This window comes from Eulemur rufifrons, chromosome 9, assembly GCF_041146395.1.
Source record: "Eulemur rufifrons isolate Redbay chromosome 9, OSU_ERuf_1, whole genome shotgun sequence".
NCBI lineage: Eukaryota > Metazoa > Chordata > Mammalia > Primates > Lemuridae > Eulemur > Eulemur rufifrons.
In genome coordinates, this window is record NC_090991.1 from 44,061,794 (window position 1) to 44,084,254 (window position 22,461).

General features: G+C 35.0%; 1 protein-coding gene across 3 annotated transcripts in view; it reads right to left on the bottom strand.

The window, feature by feature from the left end:
- Positions 1-22,461, bottom strand: part of BPTF (bromodomain PHD finger transcription factor) — a 125,261-nt gene that overhangs the window by 65,149 nt on the left and 37,651 nt on the right. For 2 of the 3 annotated variants that reach the window (XM_069482786.1, XM_069482783.1), the window contains exons 4-6: positions 17,031-17,231; positions 16,303-16,491; positions 4,295-4,483 (exon numbers count right to left, since the gene is read on the bottom strand). In XM_069482786.1, the coding sequence (XP_069338887.1) occupies positions 4,295-4,483; positions 16,303-16,491; positions 17,031-17,231 (579 nt within the window). Of the gene's footprint in view, positions 1-4,294; positions 4,484-14,295; positions 14,299-16,302; positions 16,492-17,030; positions 17,232-22,461 lie in introns of all 3 variants that reach the window. The other variant, XM_069482784.1, reaches the window with a different exon arrangement.

Consider the following 22,461-nt stretch of genomic DNA (forward strand, 5'->3'; position numbering starts at 1 on the left):
CAATTTCTGCTTTATATTCCAAATCTCGCTTTCGCTGAAAATTTCTATACATTCGAAAAATTTCTATACTTTGCACTGCTGTTCAACTTTCATTGACCAGTTAAATAAGATCTGATTTTTCTTTTTTCATTGAAAGTTTAAAAAAATTAAGATACTATGGCATTGGCAAATGAAAGGACAATTTACTATATTATTATATAATAATGATGGCATTTTAATTAAGTAGAGAAAAAACAGCATTGGGAAAACTGGCCATGCATTTTTTGGGGAAAAAATGAAGACAATTTTGTAAACATTTGTTAATTTTATCCATTCCATTCCCTTTCTTTCCTTTGGAGAGATGCTTTTCCTTTACATTTCAATCATATGATTCTTCCAGGGCTGCAAATCAAATATCTTGTCTCCTTTAGGGTAAGCCACAGGACTCAGGTTGACCAGACAAAGCACACCATTAGCTGGCCACAGTGATGGCCCCAGCACTGGCTATGTAGCCCAATCCTCTCAGCATCCTCTTCCAGTTTTGAATGTTGAGATAGAGAAATGGTCTTTGCTTTTTGTATTAGTGAGCAGGAAAGGTGGAAATTGAGGGTTGGCTACTTTTATTCCCACAGCACGGAGAAAACTATCAATAACAGCAAACAATAAGCCCATCACAGAGGAAAAAAAGAGAAAAATATAAAAGGGGAAAACTGAGATCATGATAGCCTCATTTGGCTCCCTGGATCCAATGATGCACTTGAGGCTGTCACCACTCTGGACCTCCCAATTGTATGAACCAGTAAAATTCCCTTTTTGTTTTAAGCAAGTGTGATGGAATTCTATCAAAACCAGTAAGTTCTAAATAATCCAACAGAGTATTTTAAGATTTTGGCTCCAAAATATGGCACTGACTAAATCAAGATGGAGTGGGAGTACTGAATATTTTGCTACCCCAAGCTGGAAAACTAGTCACCTTTGATGTAAAGTAGCAAAGCAGTCATTCAAGCTATCAATTTTCTCTTGGGTCTCAGATCATGAAGTTTTACACTAAGATGCTGAACTATGGTAGCTTCTTCTTAGGACCATCTATAAAGTCCTATAATAAAGATTTTATAGACATTGTTTGGTCTAGGTTGGATTTCCTGAAAACAAAGAATGGCTCAGTGCTTTTTAAAGAAGCCCCTCAATTCAGAGCCAACATTCCAACATTGCTCAGAGTCAATCTTCCGCCACTTGCTAAATTTAAAGCAAATTAGGGAAACGAAAAAAAAATTCATCCCTAGGGGCAAGACCTGAAGGTACAAAGACAGAGAACTAGGTTGAGAGTAGAGGTCCTTACTGAACACTCTCTGCTCAAAGGCCATATTCCTCCTATAAAGGAGTGAATCACTGTGATACAGCCTGCTGGCAGAGTACAGATCTGCCCCAGCCTCTGCAGCTCATTGTTAACTGATGCCAGCAGGCAGAAGGCTAGACAAACTCTTCACCTGAGGGTGAGAGCTATTGGTCTACTAAGCAGACAAACTGGGAGACCAGAGGGGTTCACCTTCAGGGAGCCTGATGCAAGTTACTGAGCATTAGGTATTAGCTAGGTACCTAGGAAAGTGCAAGGGAGTGCTATTGCACAGAAAATGCCAAACCTGCCAAATTGGGATCTATGATTGTTTAATCCTCTAGCAGTCAGTCCTCAGCAACCCACAACCAATAACAGCCAGCAGGAACTAGGCTGCTAAAACAGAGTGGCCTCTAAAAGGGCGGTCTTCTCATATACTTCTCACCTCTCACCCATGGCCATCCTCCTGCCAAACCAATGGCATCTAGATTTATCAAAGAACACCCTCCACTATCAGGATAATGAGTGTTACTTACAGGCAGTTAAATTCATAATTTGGCTCATGGATTGTGAGATCAAGATAAGCTACATCCAGACCTGTCTAAATTAATGTACAACACACAAAAATCCTAGATTTGGGTCTAGATACAATCACAATTATCAGATGTAATTGTGGGAAAGAGATTTTCTTTTCTTTTTTTTCCCAACACATTTTATTTATCCATTTGCTAGACTTGTTCTCTATGACATAGTATAAGCGGGGAAAAGATTTTCAAAAAAGTTTTCATTTGTTGTTGAGACCTTTGCATTAAGTTAGGCAGAGGCATTTCTGAATTGTATGCATGGGAAAAAATGTGAGTATACATGCATGTGCTGGGCTACCAAAGGGTGGAATTGTGGATGTTAACTGTGTTCTTACCTTTGCAGCACCCCTCCTTCTTTGAGAAACCATTCCTACCCCATTCTAATCATACTTTTGCTGGAGCCATCAACCATAATACCTTGCCTGCCCTGGCCACTGGGGTGGTAACAATATGATCCAAGATAGATCACTCAAATTCCTTCCTCAAGAACTTTGATTTGGAACAGGAGTAGAGGCCTTGCCTTTGGGTCAGAGACCTTGGAAAGACAAGAATACAAATTGCTGGTGCCATCTTGCCTGCCACTTGGGAAAAGCCTGTCTGTATTAGAAGAGAATGAAGTTAACACACAAACGTATGTAGATTATAAAGAGAGAGAGCAAGGATGACAGAAAGAGATTTGATACGTGGGGGTCCAATTATGTCTGATGAGGCCTGGACTTATCAATTATATGAGTTAATCAAATTTCCTCTTCACATAAGCTAGTTTAAGTTGGTTTGGTCAGTTGCAATTTTCAAAGTCCTAATTAAAATAATCTCTACCTTATACCACACAAAAAGTATACTTTAGATAGAATAAAAACAAAGTTAAAAGAATATTATGATAAATTACTACAAAATATATGCATATTCTTGGGATAGGGATGGTCTTCCTTAATAAAACACAAAAATCCATAGAAACCCTAAGGAAAAAGATTGATAAATTTAACTATATAAAATGTAAAAATTTCCATATGACAAGAGTTAAAAACAACAAGCAATTACTAAGTAAATATATGTAAAATCAAAGATTAATAACCATAATAAATAAAGCATTCCTAAAACTCATTAAGAAAACATAACAAAACTCAATAGCAAAAAGTGAACAGAAGTTATGAATAACCAATTCACAGAGAGTTCAACAAACACATGAAAAGAAACTCAATCACATTAGTTAGCAGGGATACACAATTTTTTTTTTGAGACAGAGTCTCACTCTGTTGCCCAGGCTAGAGTGCAGTGGCATCAGCCTAGCTCACAGCAACCTCCAACTCCTGGGCTCAAGCAATCCTTCTGCCTCAGCCTTCCCAGGAGCTGGGACTACAGGCATGCACCACCATGCCCGGCTAATTTTTTTCTATATACTTTTAGTTGTTCAGCTAATTTCTTTCTATTTTCTTAGTAGAGACAGGGTCTCGCTCTTGCTCAGGCTGGTCTTGAACTCCTGAGCTCAAACGATCCGCCCGCCTCGGCCTCCCAGAGTGCTAGGATTACAGGCGTGAGCCACCGCGCCCGGCCACAAATTTTTAAACGAAATGCTTTTCACCATTGGCAAAAATGTAGGAAAACTGATGATGCTGAATTTAGGTGAGAGAATGGGGAAATAGGTACATAAATTATTGGTATAGATCTCTTTTGATGTACAATTAAGCAGCAACCATTACTATTTCTTAAATGTACCTACCAGTTGACCAGCAATTCCACTTACTGTTTCTATACTGCCAGAAATACTTGCACAAGTACACACAGATATATGCTGAAGATATTAAAAAACAACACTATTTGTAATAATGAAAAAACTGTTAACAGCCTAAAATGTCCATTAACAAAGAAATAGTAAATGAATTATGGTTCATCCGTATTGTGGAGTACCATGCAGCAGTTAAAAAGAATGAATTCAGTTTATAACATAAAAAGATTCCTTACATGTATTACTGAGAGAAAAAAACAAGATGGAGAACAATACATGCAGAATGATCCCGTTTATATAAAAAAATAAAAACAAAAAACTTTTGAAACCTTTGTAAACATACATAAAACAATAAACTACAGAGAGAGAGATCTAAAATGTTGCACACCAAACCACTGATGGTGGTTACTTTTGCGGAGGGGGTATGAAATGCATCTTCTATTTTTTTCCTTTGTGTGCATTTGTATTTTTTTAAACAAAAACAGTGAGTGTAAGTGCTACTTGTGTTTAAAAAAAAAGAAAAAAAAACCCAGAAAATCCAAATCTTCCCACCCCCACCAAACTTTTATTTAAAAAAAAATTAAAAACTAAAAAAAAAAAACAAAAAACAAAAACCAAAAAACAAACAAACAAAAAAGAAAGCTCCTTTTAATGGATGAAGTGTATTCTTACCTATCTCTTCTTGAATAGAGACAGGTGTATGGGATTCTCTTTCTCCATTTTCAGGATCATCAGCTGCCTTAGCAGATTCACTCTGGGAAGAATTTAGTTCACTGCTGCTGTTACTGTTTTCCAGATTAGGCTGGATAGAGGTAGTGGTAGCACTAGTGTTACTGTTGTCACATGTCTTGCTAGGTTCTTCTAGAAAAATAGAATTATCTGATTTTTAAATTGGAAATCACACCAAAAATAACTAATTGTCAGAAAAGACATTTAACTGTTTTAGGATTTCATTACAAAGCTGTATTTTAAAAAGAAAGGCTGTTCGTGTATGAATGATGCAATGTATGAAAAAATATTGGTAAGCAACATCCTACAAGTTATTTATCACGTCTCACAGGCTAGGAACTCATTGACTGTGTAGTCTACAGTACAAGGCAGACAATCTTTCGGACACCCCAGAGCTGAAGAATAACCAACTATCTCACAAAACGTATGGTGCACCAGATATCGCAAAAGTGGTTTTGCTGAGACAGTATCTCAAAATCTGAAGTTTATATTTTCACTTTTCAAAAGTATTCACACAGTATTCGAAACAAAATTAAACAGGATTATTTATCTCTACAGTTTTCTGCCTGAATTCTATGCCCCAAAATTAACTAGAAGGTAATGTCTAAATGTGATTGCTAATTTCAAGGAAAATTTAATAGTATCACTAAATGTATAGCTCATAAAGGTATATAAACATTAGCACTGCCAAGAAAGGAAAGCCTAAGTCTTTCAGGGTAGTTCAGAAATTAAGTTTCCCTCTCCATTCATTTTTGCCACTAATAAGATACTCTTCAAATCGTCTAAAGAAAAAGTGGTTGAGTCTATTTCTAATGTATAATGTTGCGTTTGAGAAAAAAACCCAACAACCTGATAGACAAATGGGAAAATATATGAACAGTCACAAAGAAATGACAATGGCCTTTAAGCATATGGAAATGGAAATATGCTGAATTCAAACTAAGAGAAATGCAATGTAAAACTATATGGCGAAACTACTACTCAGCTATCAGATTGGCAAAAATTCAAGTCTCACAATAAACTAAGGTTGACAGGGTTAGCAGGCACTTGCACACAATGCTGTGGGAATGCAAAATGGTAAAAGGTACATAAAAGGGAACTGACAATATCTAGAAAAATAAGATATGCATTTATTGAATGTAACAATCCCATGTCTAGAAATCTATCCCAAAATACTGAATTACTTATCTACAGAGCTATTCATTGAAACATTATTAATAATGGTAAAAGACCAGAAATAAATGTCCATCAATAAGACACTGGTTGAATAAAAGATGGTACATACAATGAAATATCATGCACCATAGCAAGGATTGAGGATAACCACTATGTTCACATGTGAAATGAACTCCAAGATAAAATGTAAAAACAAAGGTTCAGAACAACACTTATAATGCTAACTTTCATGTGAGAAGGGCAGGAAAAATATGAATTTGTGGATATATTTTGCTTTTATTTATAAAAAACAAAACACTGGAAGAATAACCAAAAACTAATAAAAAATGGCTACCAATCAGGGAAGAGAAAGACATGGCTACTTAGAGAGGGAAGGAATAGACGTGAAAATTCTCTGAATATCTTGTTACACAGTTTTAACTTTCTAATAAGGTAAATGTTCCATATTTTCAAAAAATAAAGTTAGAAATGTAATACCTAAAAATTGAAAACAATTGAAACAAACAAATAATTGTACATCAAGTTGTGCATAACGATAGAGAGGACAGAATTATTTCAAGTGACTTTGGAATACAGTATTTTGACTATAAATCCTTACTAGAAATATAGTATAAGGACAAATAAAGAACTGCAAAAAAATCTTAAATGACATTCAGCAGTCTCACTGTTAGCAGTAATATTGGTATTATGAAAATATTACTACATATAAAACCATTTCTTATTATTAATGCACATTAGGATATGAATATCCTCTATCGAGATAAAGCAAATACATAAACTGAGCTACTGTTGTTAGGAACTAAGGCTTTCAGTATAACAGAAAAGAGATACAAGTGTAAAAATAAACCACGTATGCAATCCTCAATCAGAATTTGAAATGTCAATACAAACTGATCTTCTTTTCAAAAATATGTATTTCTTAACACTACCCACCAAAAAAGCCTAGAGGCAGTGAGAGCCCAATAGAAATAAATACTCCTGAGTCCAGACTGGGGTCTCTAAATACCATTCCCCACTAAAAAGAACTGGGATTTACTAGAGGAAAGAATCGGGGGTAGGAAATGTGTTACATAAGTCTCAGACATCTTACTATGCCAAAAAGCAAGGAAGTCCTTGACAGACTGCTGGAGTTATGGCAAAAGGACTCAAAGGCCAACATGAAGGGGCTCCCAAGGGTCATGAGAAGCAAAATAAATAATAACTGCAACTGACTGAAACAAACTGAATATATAAACACTGCTGAGTTCAAACTGATACTAAGAGAAAGCCACACTTTCCTCCAAAAGTCCACAACTCATGAATCATCATTGAAGACAACTAGGCCACTAACTGATTCTGAAAATTAGAATTTAAGAAAAATAACGAGGCATTTCTTCTACCATCTCTGCTCTAACCATATTTCAGAGTATTCAAATCCTCTCAGTTAATGAGGGAAAATTTTTTATAGAAGAATTCCAGTCAAAACAAAACAGAAAAATAAATGATAGAATCTCCATATTATATCCTCCAAATAGATAACTGATTTTGGAAAGATCACCAATGAATGAGAGGTTAACAGAGAACCTTACAATTTCACTACCTGAACTCACTGATCAATCTTAGTATTTCTAAAGGTAGAACAAGCAGATGTCATGAGACTTTTGATGTGAGTTATCCAGCACATAGCTTATGAAGTATTCTTGCCATAAACAGTTAAAGCTGAATCTAATCAAGTCTTCAGAACAAACTAAGCAACACCATAAGGAAGAAAACAAATTCTGAATGTGGAACATACCACAGGAAGACGACTAGGATTCTTTTACAAGTCAACAATGTATGGAGAAAAAAATCAGTCTGGGAAGGGGAGAGTGCTGTAGCCTAAGAGACTCAAAAGATATAAAACCACATGCCACGTCACATGTAGATCTTATTTGGAGTTATTTCAAACACACCAAGTACTTTCTTTAAAAAAAGAGGGGCATTTTAAAGTAAGGAAATTTGAATATGGTCTGGATATTAGAAGATATAAAGGAATTGTCAATTTTGTTAAAATGATGGCACTGTAATTACTTAAGAAAATGTTCATCATCTTTTAATTCTTTAGAGGCTTATGTAGGTTTGATATAATATGATGTCTGGGATTTGTTTAAAATATCTCAGTAGGAAACGATCCAAATTCACATCAATAGTAAAGAGGATAAACTGTGGTACAGTCACACAGAGGAACATTATAATGAATAAAAAGAACTCCAGCAAAATATACATTAGTAATACAATAAAGTGAAAAAATTAAGTTCCAAAAAGTTACATTTAACACAATACCTTTGCTATAAAGTTTTTTAAAAACTAGAACAGAAATATTAATATATAATTTTTAGCAAATAATATATACCAACTCAATGAGGCAAGAGTATGAGGGTTACACATCACTTTGACCTCCAGTATAAACAGCCTCAATTCTACTGAGTTTCCCTTATAAAAAATGGAAAGGACATATTAATGAACATAGGATTAAGCATGACAGACACTTCAGGTAGGGGAGAGGGAAGCAAGGGGATGGGATTGGGGAGATGGATACAGGTTAGTTTATAAATTAGTTAGCTTTTTGTTTTGGGTGATAGGTTCCTAGGTGTTTACTTCATTTTTAAAGACAAATGTAGCAGAGAGCAGATAGAAATGACAAATTTAAAATCTGACAGCCACCAAACAGTAATACGATTAACTTACCCATGTTGGAAAAATGCATAAATTTGGAAGAAAACAGATGTCTCACACAAGTAACATCAAATTCCTCACTAATCATTCCTTTTACAGCTATAACAGATATGGACTTGTAAAGTGCAGTATTCCTAATTCATAATTGTCTCAAAATCGTCTTCTGAAATAATGAAATTATATATAAAGATGGCCCCTCCTTCAGGAACTGTTCACAGTTCAGAATACATCCTCTCATAGAAATAAAAGAAAAAGTGATTAAGCCCTGAATCAGTCCATAAAAATGTTTTTTAGCCCATAATATAGCCCAAGAATGGTTTTAACTAAGAAAAAAATTCTGGGGTAGGAACTCAAGAAGTTTTAACCATACACATTTTAAAATATGCATAAAGTCCTATATGCTATTAGGGAGATAGATAATGGTACATCATAAAAGAATAGGCAATCCCTCACCCAGGCATTCTGATCTAAAACACTGTTAATCTATTGAAAACAAATTGAATTCAGATTCCATTCATTTACACGTTGAAAGTGTTAATGAGCTGAAAACTACTACAAATCTATTTCAGTTTAGAATACTGAATTTGCGTTTTTTTTGTTTTTTTTTTTTTTTTTTGCGACAGGGTCTCACTCTATCACCCAGGCTGGAGTGTAGGGGCATGATCACAACTCACTGCAACCTCCAACTCCTGGGCTCAAGAGATCCTCCTGCCTCAGTCTCCTGAGTAGCTAGGACAATAGGTGTGCACCACCACGCACAACTAATTTTTGTATTTTTTGTAGAGGCAGGGTTTCACTCTGTTGCCCAGGCTGGTCTCGAACTCTTGTCCTCAAGCGATCCTCCCACCTCAATCTTCCAAAATGCTGGGATTACAGGTGTGAGCCAGTGCTTTTTGAAAATGATTGTTCTAGATTTCTTCACTTCTTCATTTCATTAGGCTATAGAATTAAGGAAATCTCAAGCATTTTCTTCAAAACACCATAAAGAAGGTAATACCTACTAACATGTACATTTTAATCCTCACAGTCCAAATGTTCTAGCCCTATTGCAAATATTATAGGTTTTGGTATTTACAATGCTATTTTCACTGGACATGACAGACACTACAGTTTTCTTGTAGTAAGGAAATTTCTGTAGTTAACCCTGAAACCAAAATTATATATAGACCTTGATCTTCAACTACTGAACACAAACACCAAAGCCTATTCTATCTAAAACATCAAGTCTCTGCTTAAAAAAAATTTTTTAAGCAAAAGTCTACAAAGAGAATAAAGTAACTTCTCTACCTGAAGTTTATAAAAGGGATATTTTTTAAAAAGGAAAAAAATGAAGTAAAATAACCAGAATGTATTGTACAATTAGAAACTAAAAACGAAAATACTTAAGAGAATAAGAAACAAAAGAGTATTTAACCAGAGCACTTCTAAAAGCCAATAATGATCAGCTCACTGAGGTAAAGGTATGTGGGTAATATTTCACTTTATCATCTAGTATTTTTTAAAAACCCTCATATCCACTGAATTTTCTTTGCAATAAAAATTCACAACTAAAGCAAAGTACTATTTTTTAAGGTATCATTATCCCAACAAGATATAGGTTAAACCAATATGTTCTTATAGGTTCAACTTCCTGGTTACAGAGTTTCAAAATGTCCAAGGAAATATTGTCAGAGCAAGTACAGAGTTATGGAAATGAAGTGAGTTTTACCTGCTAATGATACTTTCCTAATCCCAGGCATTAAACCTAGAGTCCTTATATAAATAAACCAAATCCTCTTTGCATTATATGTCTGAATATAAACGTACATAGTGGATTTGAGTTCAAGATGCTAGAAAGACATACGCCACTCTCCTCCCTTATAAATTTAAAAATTGAAGACTCTGGTACAAAAAGTTTCTAGTGCAAAATCCAGGACAAAAAGCATAGTTCTGAAATTGAGCCTTTTGTTAACTACAAAGCTGTTACACTGAATGCTGAACAGCATACTTGCTATATGGGCAATATTACCATTCACACGAACTAAAGTGAAATGTCTGGAACTCTGGAGGGAAAATGTAAGGAATAGGTATTGAAAGATTAACTTTTTAAAGTGATATTTACCAATCTTTCCTCAAATATTCCTCAATCTTTCAATTTAGTCTTTAATCTGAGCCACATAAAATGTCTCTGAACACTGATCATACCCAATATAATGGGTATCATGAAATCTGTTTTTCTTAATGTTCTCACTCCTGTAATTTTTTTAGACCATAAATTTGTCATTTTTCCTTTGCATAATATCTTCTAATTATTACATATGAAACTGATAGTGCTCACTGACAAGACTTTATTTTAAAATAAAGCCTAAAATAAAATATATATTAAATACTTCTAAAGAAATTCTAAAGTAGATGTATTTCTAAAGAGATTTTAAATTCTCAGATTTTTAAAAATCTTTCTATTGCAGAAAATATATACAGTAAAAATACTAACCAAAAGAAAGCTGGTGTAGCTTGGAAATATTATTAAAGACAGAGGACATTTCACAATTAAGTTAATTCAACAAAAAAAAGTATTAGGTACACTAATAACACACCTTCCAACTGTATAATATCAAACCTGAAAATTAAAAAGAGAAAAAAGGCACGTTCACAGTAGATAATTGGAAATAATTTTAAAACATTTTGCAGAGAAAAAACAAAAACATAGCAAGGACATAGATTAGAATACAATTTAAAACCTTGATTTAATTGTCTTATACTGCACTCAACAACTGAAAATCTTCAAGTGTACACGGGATATTTATCAACACTAAGCAAATGTTGGGCCATAAAACAAGCCTCAACACATTTTAAAGGACATAAATCATGCATAGAATGTTCTTCTCTGACCACAGAGGGTTAAACTAGAAATCAATTTAAAAAAATAATTAGAAAGTCTTCAAATGTTTGAATATTAAGCAATGTACTTCCAAATAAGCAATGGGTCAAACAAAAAAAAAAAAACCAGCACATCGTAACAGTGAGTAGGAAGTATTTTAAACTGAATGATAACGATAACATGACATAACAAAAGTCTGTGGGACACAGCTACAGCAGTACATAGAGGAGGAAAACTGATAACCTTGACAGCAGACATGGAAGAAAAAAACAACTAAAAATCACCAAAGCATACATCTTCAGAAGCTAAGGGAGAAAAGCCACAAAAGAGCAAAGAAAATAAAAGCTGTAAAATTGTTAACAGCCCTACAAGATGATTAAGAGGGGACAGATAACCAATTTCTGGATTGAAAAAACAGAACACGTATACATCCTATAGATATTTAAAAGATAGGATGTTATGTCAATAAATTTTTAAAATTAAGTGAATTGGGCAGATTCCTAAGAAAAGGCACCTTACCAAACTGACATAAGAAAACAAGAGAAAATATGAATAGCCCACTATCTACTAAGGAAGTGAAATCTATAATTAATGGCTTTCCCACAATGGAAACTCCAGGACCAGATCACTTCAACCAACATTTAAGGAATAAATAATACCAGCCCCACACAAACTCCTCCAGTCCCAACTGATTTTATGAGGCCAAAATATTCTTTTTTTTTTTTTTTGAGACAGAGTCTCACTCTGTTGCCCAGGCTAGAGTGAGTGCCGTGGCGTTAGCCTAGCTCACAGCAACCTCAAACTCCTGAGCTCAAGCGATCCTCCTGTCTCAGCCTCCCGAGTAGCTGGGACTACAGGCATGCGCCACCATGCCCGGCTAAAAATTCAAAATATTCTTGATACCAAAGCCTGATGTAACATTGTTGTGACAGTATCAGGGAAAGAAAATGCAAGCCAATCTGACTCATGAAAGTAAATGCAAAATACCTAAACAGAGTATTAGTAAACTGGATGCAACAATATGTAAGAAGGAAAACACATCACAACCAAGTTGCATTTACTCCAGGAATATGATATCGGGTTAACATTCAGACATCAATGTAGAAACTTCTGCTTCTAGTCAAGGTAGAGTAGAAGGACTGGATTTACCCTCCTCCATGAAACAACTACAGACAAAAAACCAGACCATTTAATAGAGAATGAACAAAGAAACTGACAGGGCCTTTACAAAACAGGATATCCAAATGACTTATCTATAGATATACACACAGGTGCTAACATCTTTAGTCACCAGGGAGCTGGCAAATGCAAAACACAGTAATATATCTTTACATGCCCACCAGAATGTACCCCCATCAAAAAAACAGAGAGAGAGAGAGAGAGAGAGAGAGAGAGAGAGAATGAGAATGATTTTGAAGATACCAAGTATTGGCAAGGATGTGGAGAAGCCAGAACTCAAATACATTGTTGGTGAAGTGTAAACTTGTACAACCCCTTTAGAAAACTGCTCAGAAGTACCTATCAAAGATCAGCATTCACAACCTCAATGACCCAGAAAATCCACAACTAGGTTTATATCTCTAGAAATGCATACATATGTGCAGAAAAAAACATGTAAAATAATATTCATGGTAGCATTATTTGTAATGGTCCCAAACTGGAAACCATTCAAATGACCATCAACACAGAATAAGGATAAATTAATTATGGCATATCTACATAATGGAATGTCATACTGCAATAAAAAAGAATGAACTGCCGCTACAAGCAACAATTGGATGGCACTCAATAATATATTGTTGAAGTAAAAAAAAAATCAGACAAAGGGTACATACTGTATGATTCCACTAATTTTTTTAAAAAGGCAAAACCACAAGCTGTTCACTTATTATATGTGTACTTTACTGTATGTTAAACTTCAATAAAAAGATTCACCAAAAAACATTGTTCCATCCAAAAAAACTTTCTAATCTGACAGTATCTTTTATTGATAAGTTTTAATCATTAAAGTAAGTATCTAAATACATTCTCAAAGTTTAGAAAAGAAAACCAAATGAGATGTCTCCTATCATGGCTATTGTTTTTAACCTGCCTAAAATAAGTCTCCCACCCCAATTCTTCTAACACATCTCATCCAGTGGTAACAGAGATTGGTCCAGGGATTTCACAAAGTACCTAGCACAATGCCAGGCACACTGTAGGCAGTTAATAAATGTTGGTTGAAAAAAATGAGTGCACAGAGAGCAAAAGAAACATAAGGAAGCAGAGAATCTTTTCTGAGGGTCAGAACTCTATTGTTAGGTCTGTCTACTGCCCACTAGAATGTAAAGTTGTCATGGGCTCAGACTTCATGTATTTTGGTCACTGATGTATCTCCACTATAGTCTTGAGTCAGGGACCTATTAAAATGTTTATCTACTTTACAAATGTACCAAATTCCTTTTTAAAATCTGGTGTGATATATTTAAGTCTTTTAAAATGATTTTCATGTTTTGGGAATAAGTATGAGAATATCAGGTTTCTAGGTTTTTTGTTTTCTAAGTCTAGTCATGAGGAGAACGATGAGTTATTACATGGTCAGGTTTTGAATTTATTGTAGGAACAGCATCTTCAGCTGTATAACACTATCATCCTGCTAATGACACCAAACCCACTCTGATGCCACCTATTGACAATTGCCATTTGCTTCCATTCTAGTTTCCTTAAAATTTCTTGTTCAGGTTCTCATATACATTTTTCATGACTTATACATGAAAATACTACTTGAACTGCGAAGTTTAAACATGATCTCATTTATGAGAATTGTATTAATAACTACTAAATCAGTAAATGTATAATTCAATTCACTCACTGTTATTCTTTCCTTGCTAGGCTTCCTCATTCTTTAAAAGAGTTGAGGAAATAATAGTAAAAGGTAGTATTATTATTATATAGCGATAATAATAATGCCCAACATTTATCAAGCAGTTAATATTTGTCAGGCATAATCCTAAGTGCTTTGTGTTATCCATTTAGAATTCTTTAAAAATGTAAGTCAGATACTAAGATAATATCTTCTCCTTAACCATTCTAATAACAAGAAAGCACGTATCTCAGAGAAATGAATAAGCTGGCAATAAATAGCTTACAAAGCAAATGTCTGGTAAAATCTAAGCATAGTTGTTACTCAAATTGAGTTTGGTTTAAAAACAAAACAACGAAACCATATGTAAACCCACTAATAAGACTGAGGTTTACATTAAGTACCGATCAATCTAAACAGACAAAGAATATTTTTAAAAGTATTTACTAAGAATGTAATCATGATTCTAATAAAAATGAAATTTTTTCCACATTATTTTGGGGGTAGTAATCTACTTTCAAACTTCTAACCCTGAATATATGAAAGTCAGAATAATGTCATTTTTTAAACTGGATAGGATCTAGAGATCTAATCATAAAATTACAGAATCAAATTATAAATCTGAGTTTCTCCAGTCCATTCAATAAAGGACTCCTACTGAAATCATCTCTGATAGGCATTTATTGAATACCTCTAGTGAAAAGGGAATTTATTACTTCTATTTTCTAAACAGCTCAAATTTTAAGAAAGTGGTCAATATTTAATCAAAATACTCTTCACTATATATGACTTAACACCCTACATTTCAAAGAACAAGTCTCACATCCCTTCCCTTAACTTCCCCCAAGTATTTGAGGATAATTACATTACTTCCACCCTAGCCCTGAATGCCAACCCTATTCTTTTTTTAGGCTAAAAAAAAAATTGTTCCTTTATTCATTTCACCAGATGGCACAGTTTCCAGATTTTCTCCATCCCAATGACCAGTCTCTCATCAGTATAAATATGGTGGACTGACTGCTGTGATTTTTCTGAAGCTTACAACACTTACATCCCTACACGCGGCCTCATGTTATACTGGTGTTTTCAGCAATGCAGTTCATTTACTGTTGACAAGTACTCAACTGGCAGTAGTCCCCACAAGGACAATGGTAGTTTGTCAAGATCCTTCACGTTACAAAACAGGTACACCGAAGTCTTAAAAGATCAAATGACATCAACTAAATGGCAGAAAAGGACCCACAATGCAAGTCTTCCAAATACTAGTGCTGTCTTCTTCCTAACACATCAGAATCACATCTTAGTATAAAATATATCGATGAAACCACAGAAAATTTGAAAATAGGTGATATTCTTATATACATAGAATCTTTAAGGGCCAGGTGTTGTGGTTCACATCTGTAATCCCAGCACTTTGGGAGGTGGGAGGATTGCCTGGGAAACACAGTGAGACCCTGTCTCTACAAAAATGTAAAAATTAGCCAGGCACGGTGGTGCATGGCTGTAGTCCCAGCTACTCAGGAGGCTGAGGCAGGAGGATTGCTTGAGCCCAGGAGTTTGAGGTTGCCAAACTATGACAACGCCACTGCAATCTAGCCTGGGCAACAGAGAGAGATCCTGTCTCAAAAAAAAAAAAGAAAAAAAAAACATCTTAAGGATTTCCATCAAGGTATTAACTATGATTCTTGGTTTTTGGTGCAACTGCCAGCATTCATTGTCTTATTTTGCTCATCCAAATTTTTCAAAAAAACAGACTTAGCTCCTACAATAAAATTCTCTTACATTTTTTAAAAAGGCAAAAAGAAAGGCATGAAGACATTCTTGGTATGATATAACTTACTTTGAGTTTGAGTACAATTTTAACCTTAAAAAGCTTAAAATATGAATTACTGGTTAGCTTATATTTTTATGTCAAAATACACCTTGCACAAATGTTTTGTGATGATGATTTTATATCATAACACTCATGGTTTGAAATGTAAAAACTACATGAGCACATGCAAACATAACATTAATTTGTTAGTATATACAACTGGAAGGGTCAAATCATTCAGCATTGAGCCATTAGTATGTAAGTAAAACCAATGTATTAATATCTGCTACTATGGTCTGGTGATAAAATATACAAGTAAATCTATTAAACAAAAATGGCTACATGAAGTTTAAGCAGCATGAAAATTATGATGAGTTTCAAGCACTAACTACAAGGACATGTACCAAACTCCAAATGTTAGGCGACAATTTAGCAATCAGGGATGGCACTATAAGCAAACAGCATGAATGAAGACATACTTTAAAGTTTTAGGTGACATTTGGCTTTTACTACAAAATGGAAGGATTCCCCCCATTACAGAGGCATTGATACACTGCCCTCTGTACCTGGCACATCCTGGGGGAGCTCAGATGCCACCTTCTTCTCTGCCATGTTGCTGCTATCATGGGTTTCTGAGAGACACCCCACGGGGCTCCTCCCTTCAGAGGGACTAGTCTCTTCTGAAGAAGCATTTGTTGTGTTGTCGCCAAGATTTGCTGACACAGAGTTACCTTTATCCCCAACTTCTGTTGGCTCTACAGTAAAATGCACAACAAAACTTTAAAGATATTCTTTAAAATTGCTTTAGGTCAAATGGCCACATTCAGTCAACTACTAAAAACGATCAATCACCAAAAAACCTGCTTCTGTGTTTGCTGGCCATCTTAAAGCAATTAGTTTCTGGGATATTTATGTAACAGGTTATCCAAAGAGTATTTAAGAATATTTAATATAAAGTAATTAATATAAAAGTGAACATATTTTATCACATACAGAAGTGTATATTCTGGTATTAAAATAGTAATTTTCACCAACAAATCTCATAGGGAAATGGCAACTTATTAGAAATAGAAAAAGAAATATGAGTATAACATTATAGCAAATTCACTAATACATAAAACTGATTATAATTCTTATGCATGTTACAAGGGGGGAGGGTATCCTAACCTCTTCCGAAATGTAAAATTAAGTAGTTGTTTGCAATAAAAAATTTCATTTTCACTTGCAAGTAAAATTGGAGGTTTCATAAATAACACTGATGAAATATTTCTTTTTAATCAAATAATTTTTTTACCCTCAGATTTTCCTTGCTCAGGATCATCATCTGGTGTTTTGTCATTGTCTTTTTCAAGGGACTGGTGGTCTTCAAACTCCTCTCTGCTTTTCTCAGCATCTTTAGAGTCATTATTCTCATTCTTTTCTTTTTCTATTTCTTCTGGACTTTTAACAGGATCAATGTCTCCCTTTTTGACTCTTATGGATTCCAAAATTTCTTCTACAATAAAAACAAAAAATTTTATTTCTTTATACAACCAAATATAGAAGTACTATAAATGCCACTTACAAGTTTCAATATAAGTTGTTAAAGAGAAAAATTAAATATTTTAAAAGCATTAGAACTATTAAATAAGAATGAAGATTAACAAAATATTGTTTAGAGAACTCAACCAATTGGGGATACCTTCACTTCTAGAAAATACATGCTAATTACAGACTCTCTGTTTTTTGAAAAGGGATAAAATTATTCTATCTTTTGAAATTGAGACTTGATATAGTTTACTGTCACAACCTTTGCCATATGACAGAAACTGCAAGCTGACACAGACTCTCAGTCTAGGCAGCGCGGTGCCATGATCAAAACTTAGAATGCAGATCAGATTTGAATTAGCTGTGTGACTCTGGGCAAGCTACCTAACTTCTCTAGGACTCCGTTTCCTCAACTGTAAAATGAGAAAACAGAGTCCTGTGTGGAAAAAACATTTCTCTCTGAAGTCCCACAACTGCTCTGAAAGTCACTAAGTTCCTAAGGGTGCTAACCCTCTTTCAACTTGGACAGAGTGATATTATGGCATGGTTCAGACCACAGGTACAAAAAGGACCAGAGGGTACAGAACACAAAGTGTATCTGTATGAACTCACGGATATTAATTATATTCTTTGGGTTATAATCCAATACTATCATTTTAAATTTTGTTGTATAAATTGTTTCAGCTTTGGCCTTTGGGAACTTTTTCAGATGTGTCCTTTTGACACATCTATTCATCCATACGTTGACTCAGCACTTCCTTCCATTCCAGTATTATAAGATGCTCCAGGTTCACCTTGTATTTTCCTCTCCTCAGGACTGCCTCAAATCTGCCATCTCTCCAAGGAGCCTTGGGGTTTTGTTTTGTTTTGTTTTGGAGAATAATGTTCAGAAGCCACATTCTGGGTGCTAGGTGTGCTTATTACCACTGGGGTGTTGCTGCATCTAGGCTCTCTCAGCCAAAAGAACTAACGCATAAATATACACATCTATATCATTTCTATATCTATCTCTGTGTGCGGGCATGTATTATATTTGTGTGTCTGTGTTATGTACATATATCTGTGTGGGTTCATTTTAGTATTACTCTTTTGCTTATTTGTAACTTCTTTCTCTGAAAGTAAGAAATCTGTCTCTCAATATTTACAATATATCTAGTTATTTGTTCAATCCTAGTACACATGGTAAAGTAGTTTCAGAATTGCTAAACTATACCCCAGTGAGAAGTAAATTTACCAACCAGAGTACAATGTTTGTAAATAAGAAGAAACATTTTTAATACCATGCAAAGCAGTGGGACTGCTTTTAGGATTTCCTTATCTACATTTCCTTTGTTTAAATGTTCTCCTTCTTTATTTTGTAAGTATTTCTTAAATTGTAGGTATCTAGCCTGTTGCCCAGGATTAGAGAAACCTTGTGAAGTCACCACCCAAAAACACTGGACTTTCTGGTAAAGTGATTATGTTTGCACTGGTTGGAGTTAATTCCCCACTCTCTCTCTAATTTTTCCTACTCCTAATTCTTATAAGAATTCAGAGCCAAAGATTATATGAACATCTAAGACAGCTACACGACAATTTCAAACTGAAGGAATTGCAACTGGCATATTTTCTGTCCTCTTTATCATCCAAGTCATCCCAGAATCCCTTTGTACACTATTTCCTTGCATCCTTTTACCTCTCCATACATCCCGTCTTTGCGTTCTGATTTTCCCTGGCTTCATTTACTCTTGCTCAGTACACTAAACTTATCAATGAGAGTATCTTAATCACTATTTTTAAAATCACTTTATTTTGTGAAAAGAAAACCAATTACCTGTTTTTCTTAGAGGCACATTATTTTTCAACTTTCAAACATAGGTACATCATGATTTTCAATTTTCAGCTTTTCTTAACCAAACCACTGTACATCCTCCCTACCTTCCTAGTGCCATTTAATGAGAATCAAACAAAAACAATTTTAAAATAGCCTTCTAAGTTTAGACCATCTAAATTAGATGAAAAGCATAGGAAAGATGAACACAGTTCTCTGATTTTCTATGAAGGTTCTAATTGCAAATATTCTATCTTGTTACCCACTCTATCAAGTATATACATACATTTGTCAATCTGCATGTGCTGGTTTTAGGTTCAAAAAACATGGCAACTATAGCCATAAGAAAAACAGACCAAAAAAGTTAAGGAGGCCGGGCGCGGTGGCTCACACCTGTGATCCTAGCACTCTGGGAGGCCGAGGTGGGAGGATCGTTTTGAGCTCAGGAGTTCGAGACCAGCCTGAGCAAGAGCAAGACCTTGTCTCTACTAAAAATAGAAAGAAATTATATGGACAACTAAAAATATATATAGAAAAAATTAGCCGGGCATGGTGGCGCATGCCTGTAGTCCCAGCTACTCGGGAGGCTGAGGCAGAAGGATTGCTTGAGCCCAGGGGTTTGAGGTTGCTGTGAGCTAGGCTGACGCCACGGCACTCTAGCCTGGGCAACAGAGTGAGACTCTGTCTCAAAAAAAAAAAAAAAAAAAGTTAAGGGGAGAGAAATACATCAAAGGGTGAAAGAAAAAATAAGGAATTTAGGTTGTATCTGATCTACAGTAAATATGCATAATTCTATAAACATATATATTCTATACTTCGCATGAATATTTCAAAACCAAACAGAAAGAATTAACCTACTAGGTTTCAGAAACTATCTCTACTTAGAAAAATATATTACAAAAATAGGCCGGGCGTGGTGGCTCACGCCTGTAATCCTAGCACTCTGGGAGGCCGAGGCGGGTGGATCGCTCAAGGTCAGGAGTTCGAGACCAGCCTGAGCAAGAGTGAGACCCCCGTCTCTACTAAAAATAGAAAGAAATTAGATGGACAACTAAAATATATATATAGAAAAAATTAGCCAGGTATGGTGGCGCATGCCTGTAGTCCCAGCTACTCGGGAGGCTGAGGCAGTAGGATTGCTTGAGCCCAGGAGTTTGAGGTTGCTGTGAGCTAGGCTGACGCCATGGCACTCACTCTAGCCAGGGCAACAAAGTGACACTCTGTCTCAAAAAAAAAAAAAAAAAAAAAAAAAAAAACTTCCTTCAAATAAGCACTATAAAACACAATTATGATTACATATGATAATGAAACACATATGATAAAATAAATATAGTAAATTATATATCTAAAGTTACAAATTGTAAAATCCAGACAATAAATATTGGGTGTTTATACATTCCTTACAAAGTTGTTGAGAGGATTAAAGACTTACAATACACCTAGTTGAGCACCTGGCCCACAGTAGGCACTCAGAAATGTTAGTTTTCTCTTCTCTTTCCTATCAATTCTCAATTCTTGTGAATCCTTCTCCTCTAGTACCAGGTTGGGGTTGAACCTCAACCAAAAAAAGGGGGGAGGGGAGAAAAAAATTTATATCATTTTTGGGTCCAGATTTCACCATTAAACCCAAGGTGCAGTTCACCTCATTTAAATGGACTCCATATAGTATTAGCAGGTAACTCAGGTTGCAAGACAGTCTAACGGCACACAAGTTTTGGCCATCTAACTTTCTAAGAACATACTGTGGCCTGAATCTCAAATCTCTCTGTTGTTCTTGATTACTGCAATAGATTTAACAAACTTTTAAAAGTACATTACATGCTGAATAACACCAAAATACAACATGCTCATTGTAAGAAATTAAAGAAATATAAAAAGGTGCATTAGCCCCTAACAAGAAAAAAAAAAAAAAAAAAGAAATATAAAAAGGAAACCCACTATAATTCTATTATGCTAACTGGTTGTTTTTTATTGATAAAAATTACCCAGTTGGTTTTTTAGAGGAAGAGAATTTAAGTACCTCAATGACCCAGGCATTGTTTTTACATGTTATATTATTTAAATTCTCCAAATACAGTGTTCTATCACATGATAATCCACAATGAAATTTATTAATTACTCCATATTGGACATTTTTAGTTTTTTAACATTCCTCCAAATCAGACCACTTAACATTTTTGATTATCCATTCCTGTTTTGATTTTGTTAATTATGATTATACCATATATAAAATTTTATACACAGACAAGCTCCCTCTGGAAAATATTTCTAGTTCAACATACTTGATAAAATCACATTTCACTTTACTTTTTAGGGGACTGGAGATGGTTCTCTATTATTGTACTAAAAGCTGAAGACACAGGAGAGCAAAAGGGGATTTATAAATTTTAATGCCAAGAGTCATAACAAGAAAAGTAACCTGTCTGAAATTAACAAAATTTCCTATGATTCGACCTATAGTATGAAGGGGAGGGAGTAAGAAGGGGATTATATTACTGTAATTATTGACCTCTCCAAAGAATTCTAAAGACTAAAATTTTTCTTATGAAAGAATTACACATTTTTCTATTTTTTTTTTTTTTTTTCTTTTGAGACAGAGTCTCGCTCTGTTGCCCGGGCTAGAGTGCCGTACCATCAGGCTAGCTCACAGCAACCTCGAACTCCTGGGCTCAAGCGATCCTTCTGCCTCAGCCTCCCGAGTAACTGAGACTACAGGCATGCGCCACCATGCCCGGCTCATTTTTTCTATATATATTTTTAGTTGTCCATATAATTTCTTTCTATTTTTAGTAGAGACGGGGTCTCGCTCTTGCTCAGGCTGGTCTCGAACTCCTGACCTCCAGCGATCCACCCGCCTCGGCCTCCCAGAGTGCTAGGATTACAGTCATGAGCCACCGAGCCCGGCCTACACATTTTTCTAAACACATCTAATAAATACTTCCAACTACAAGATATGAATAAATATAATTCACGGTAACTATGTCTGCTTGTTCCTGAAGACAAAGTTTATTTGTGGCCAACAGTATTCATGTGACAATATGACTATCATTCTTCAAAAATATGCATGAATTCAAAAGAATACAGATGCAGAGTATGTGCAAACAAGCTTGGATATAACTGAACTGCATATATTTATTAAATATAATGTATGGCAGATAATGTATGTAGAAGAGCAGAACCAGGCAGTTAAAAATATACTTGCAGAATCTCATCTAATCATCTTATCTAAGTTAAAATTAAAAGGCACGACAGTCGGCCCTCTGTGTCCACGGCTCTGCATCTACGGACTCAACCAAGCTTGGAAAGAAAATACCAAAAACAGTATTCTGAAGATGCAGAAACTGCGGATACGGAGGGCCGACTTTTCCCATCAGCAGGTTCCATAGGG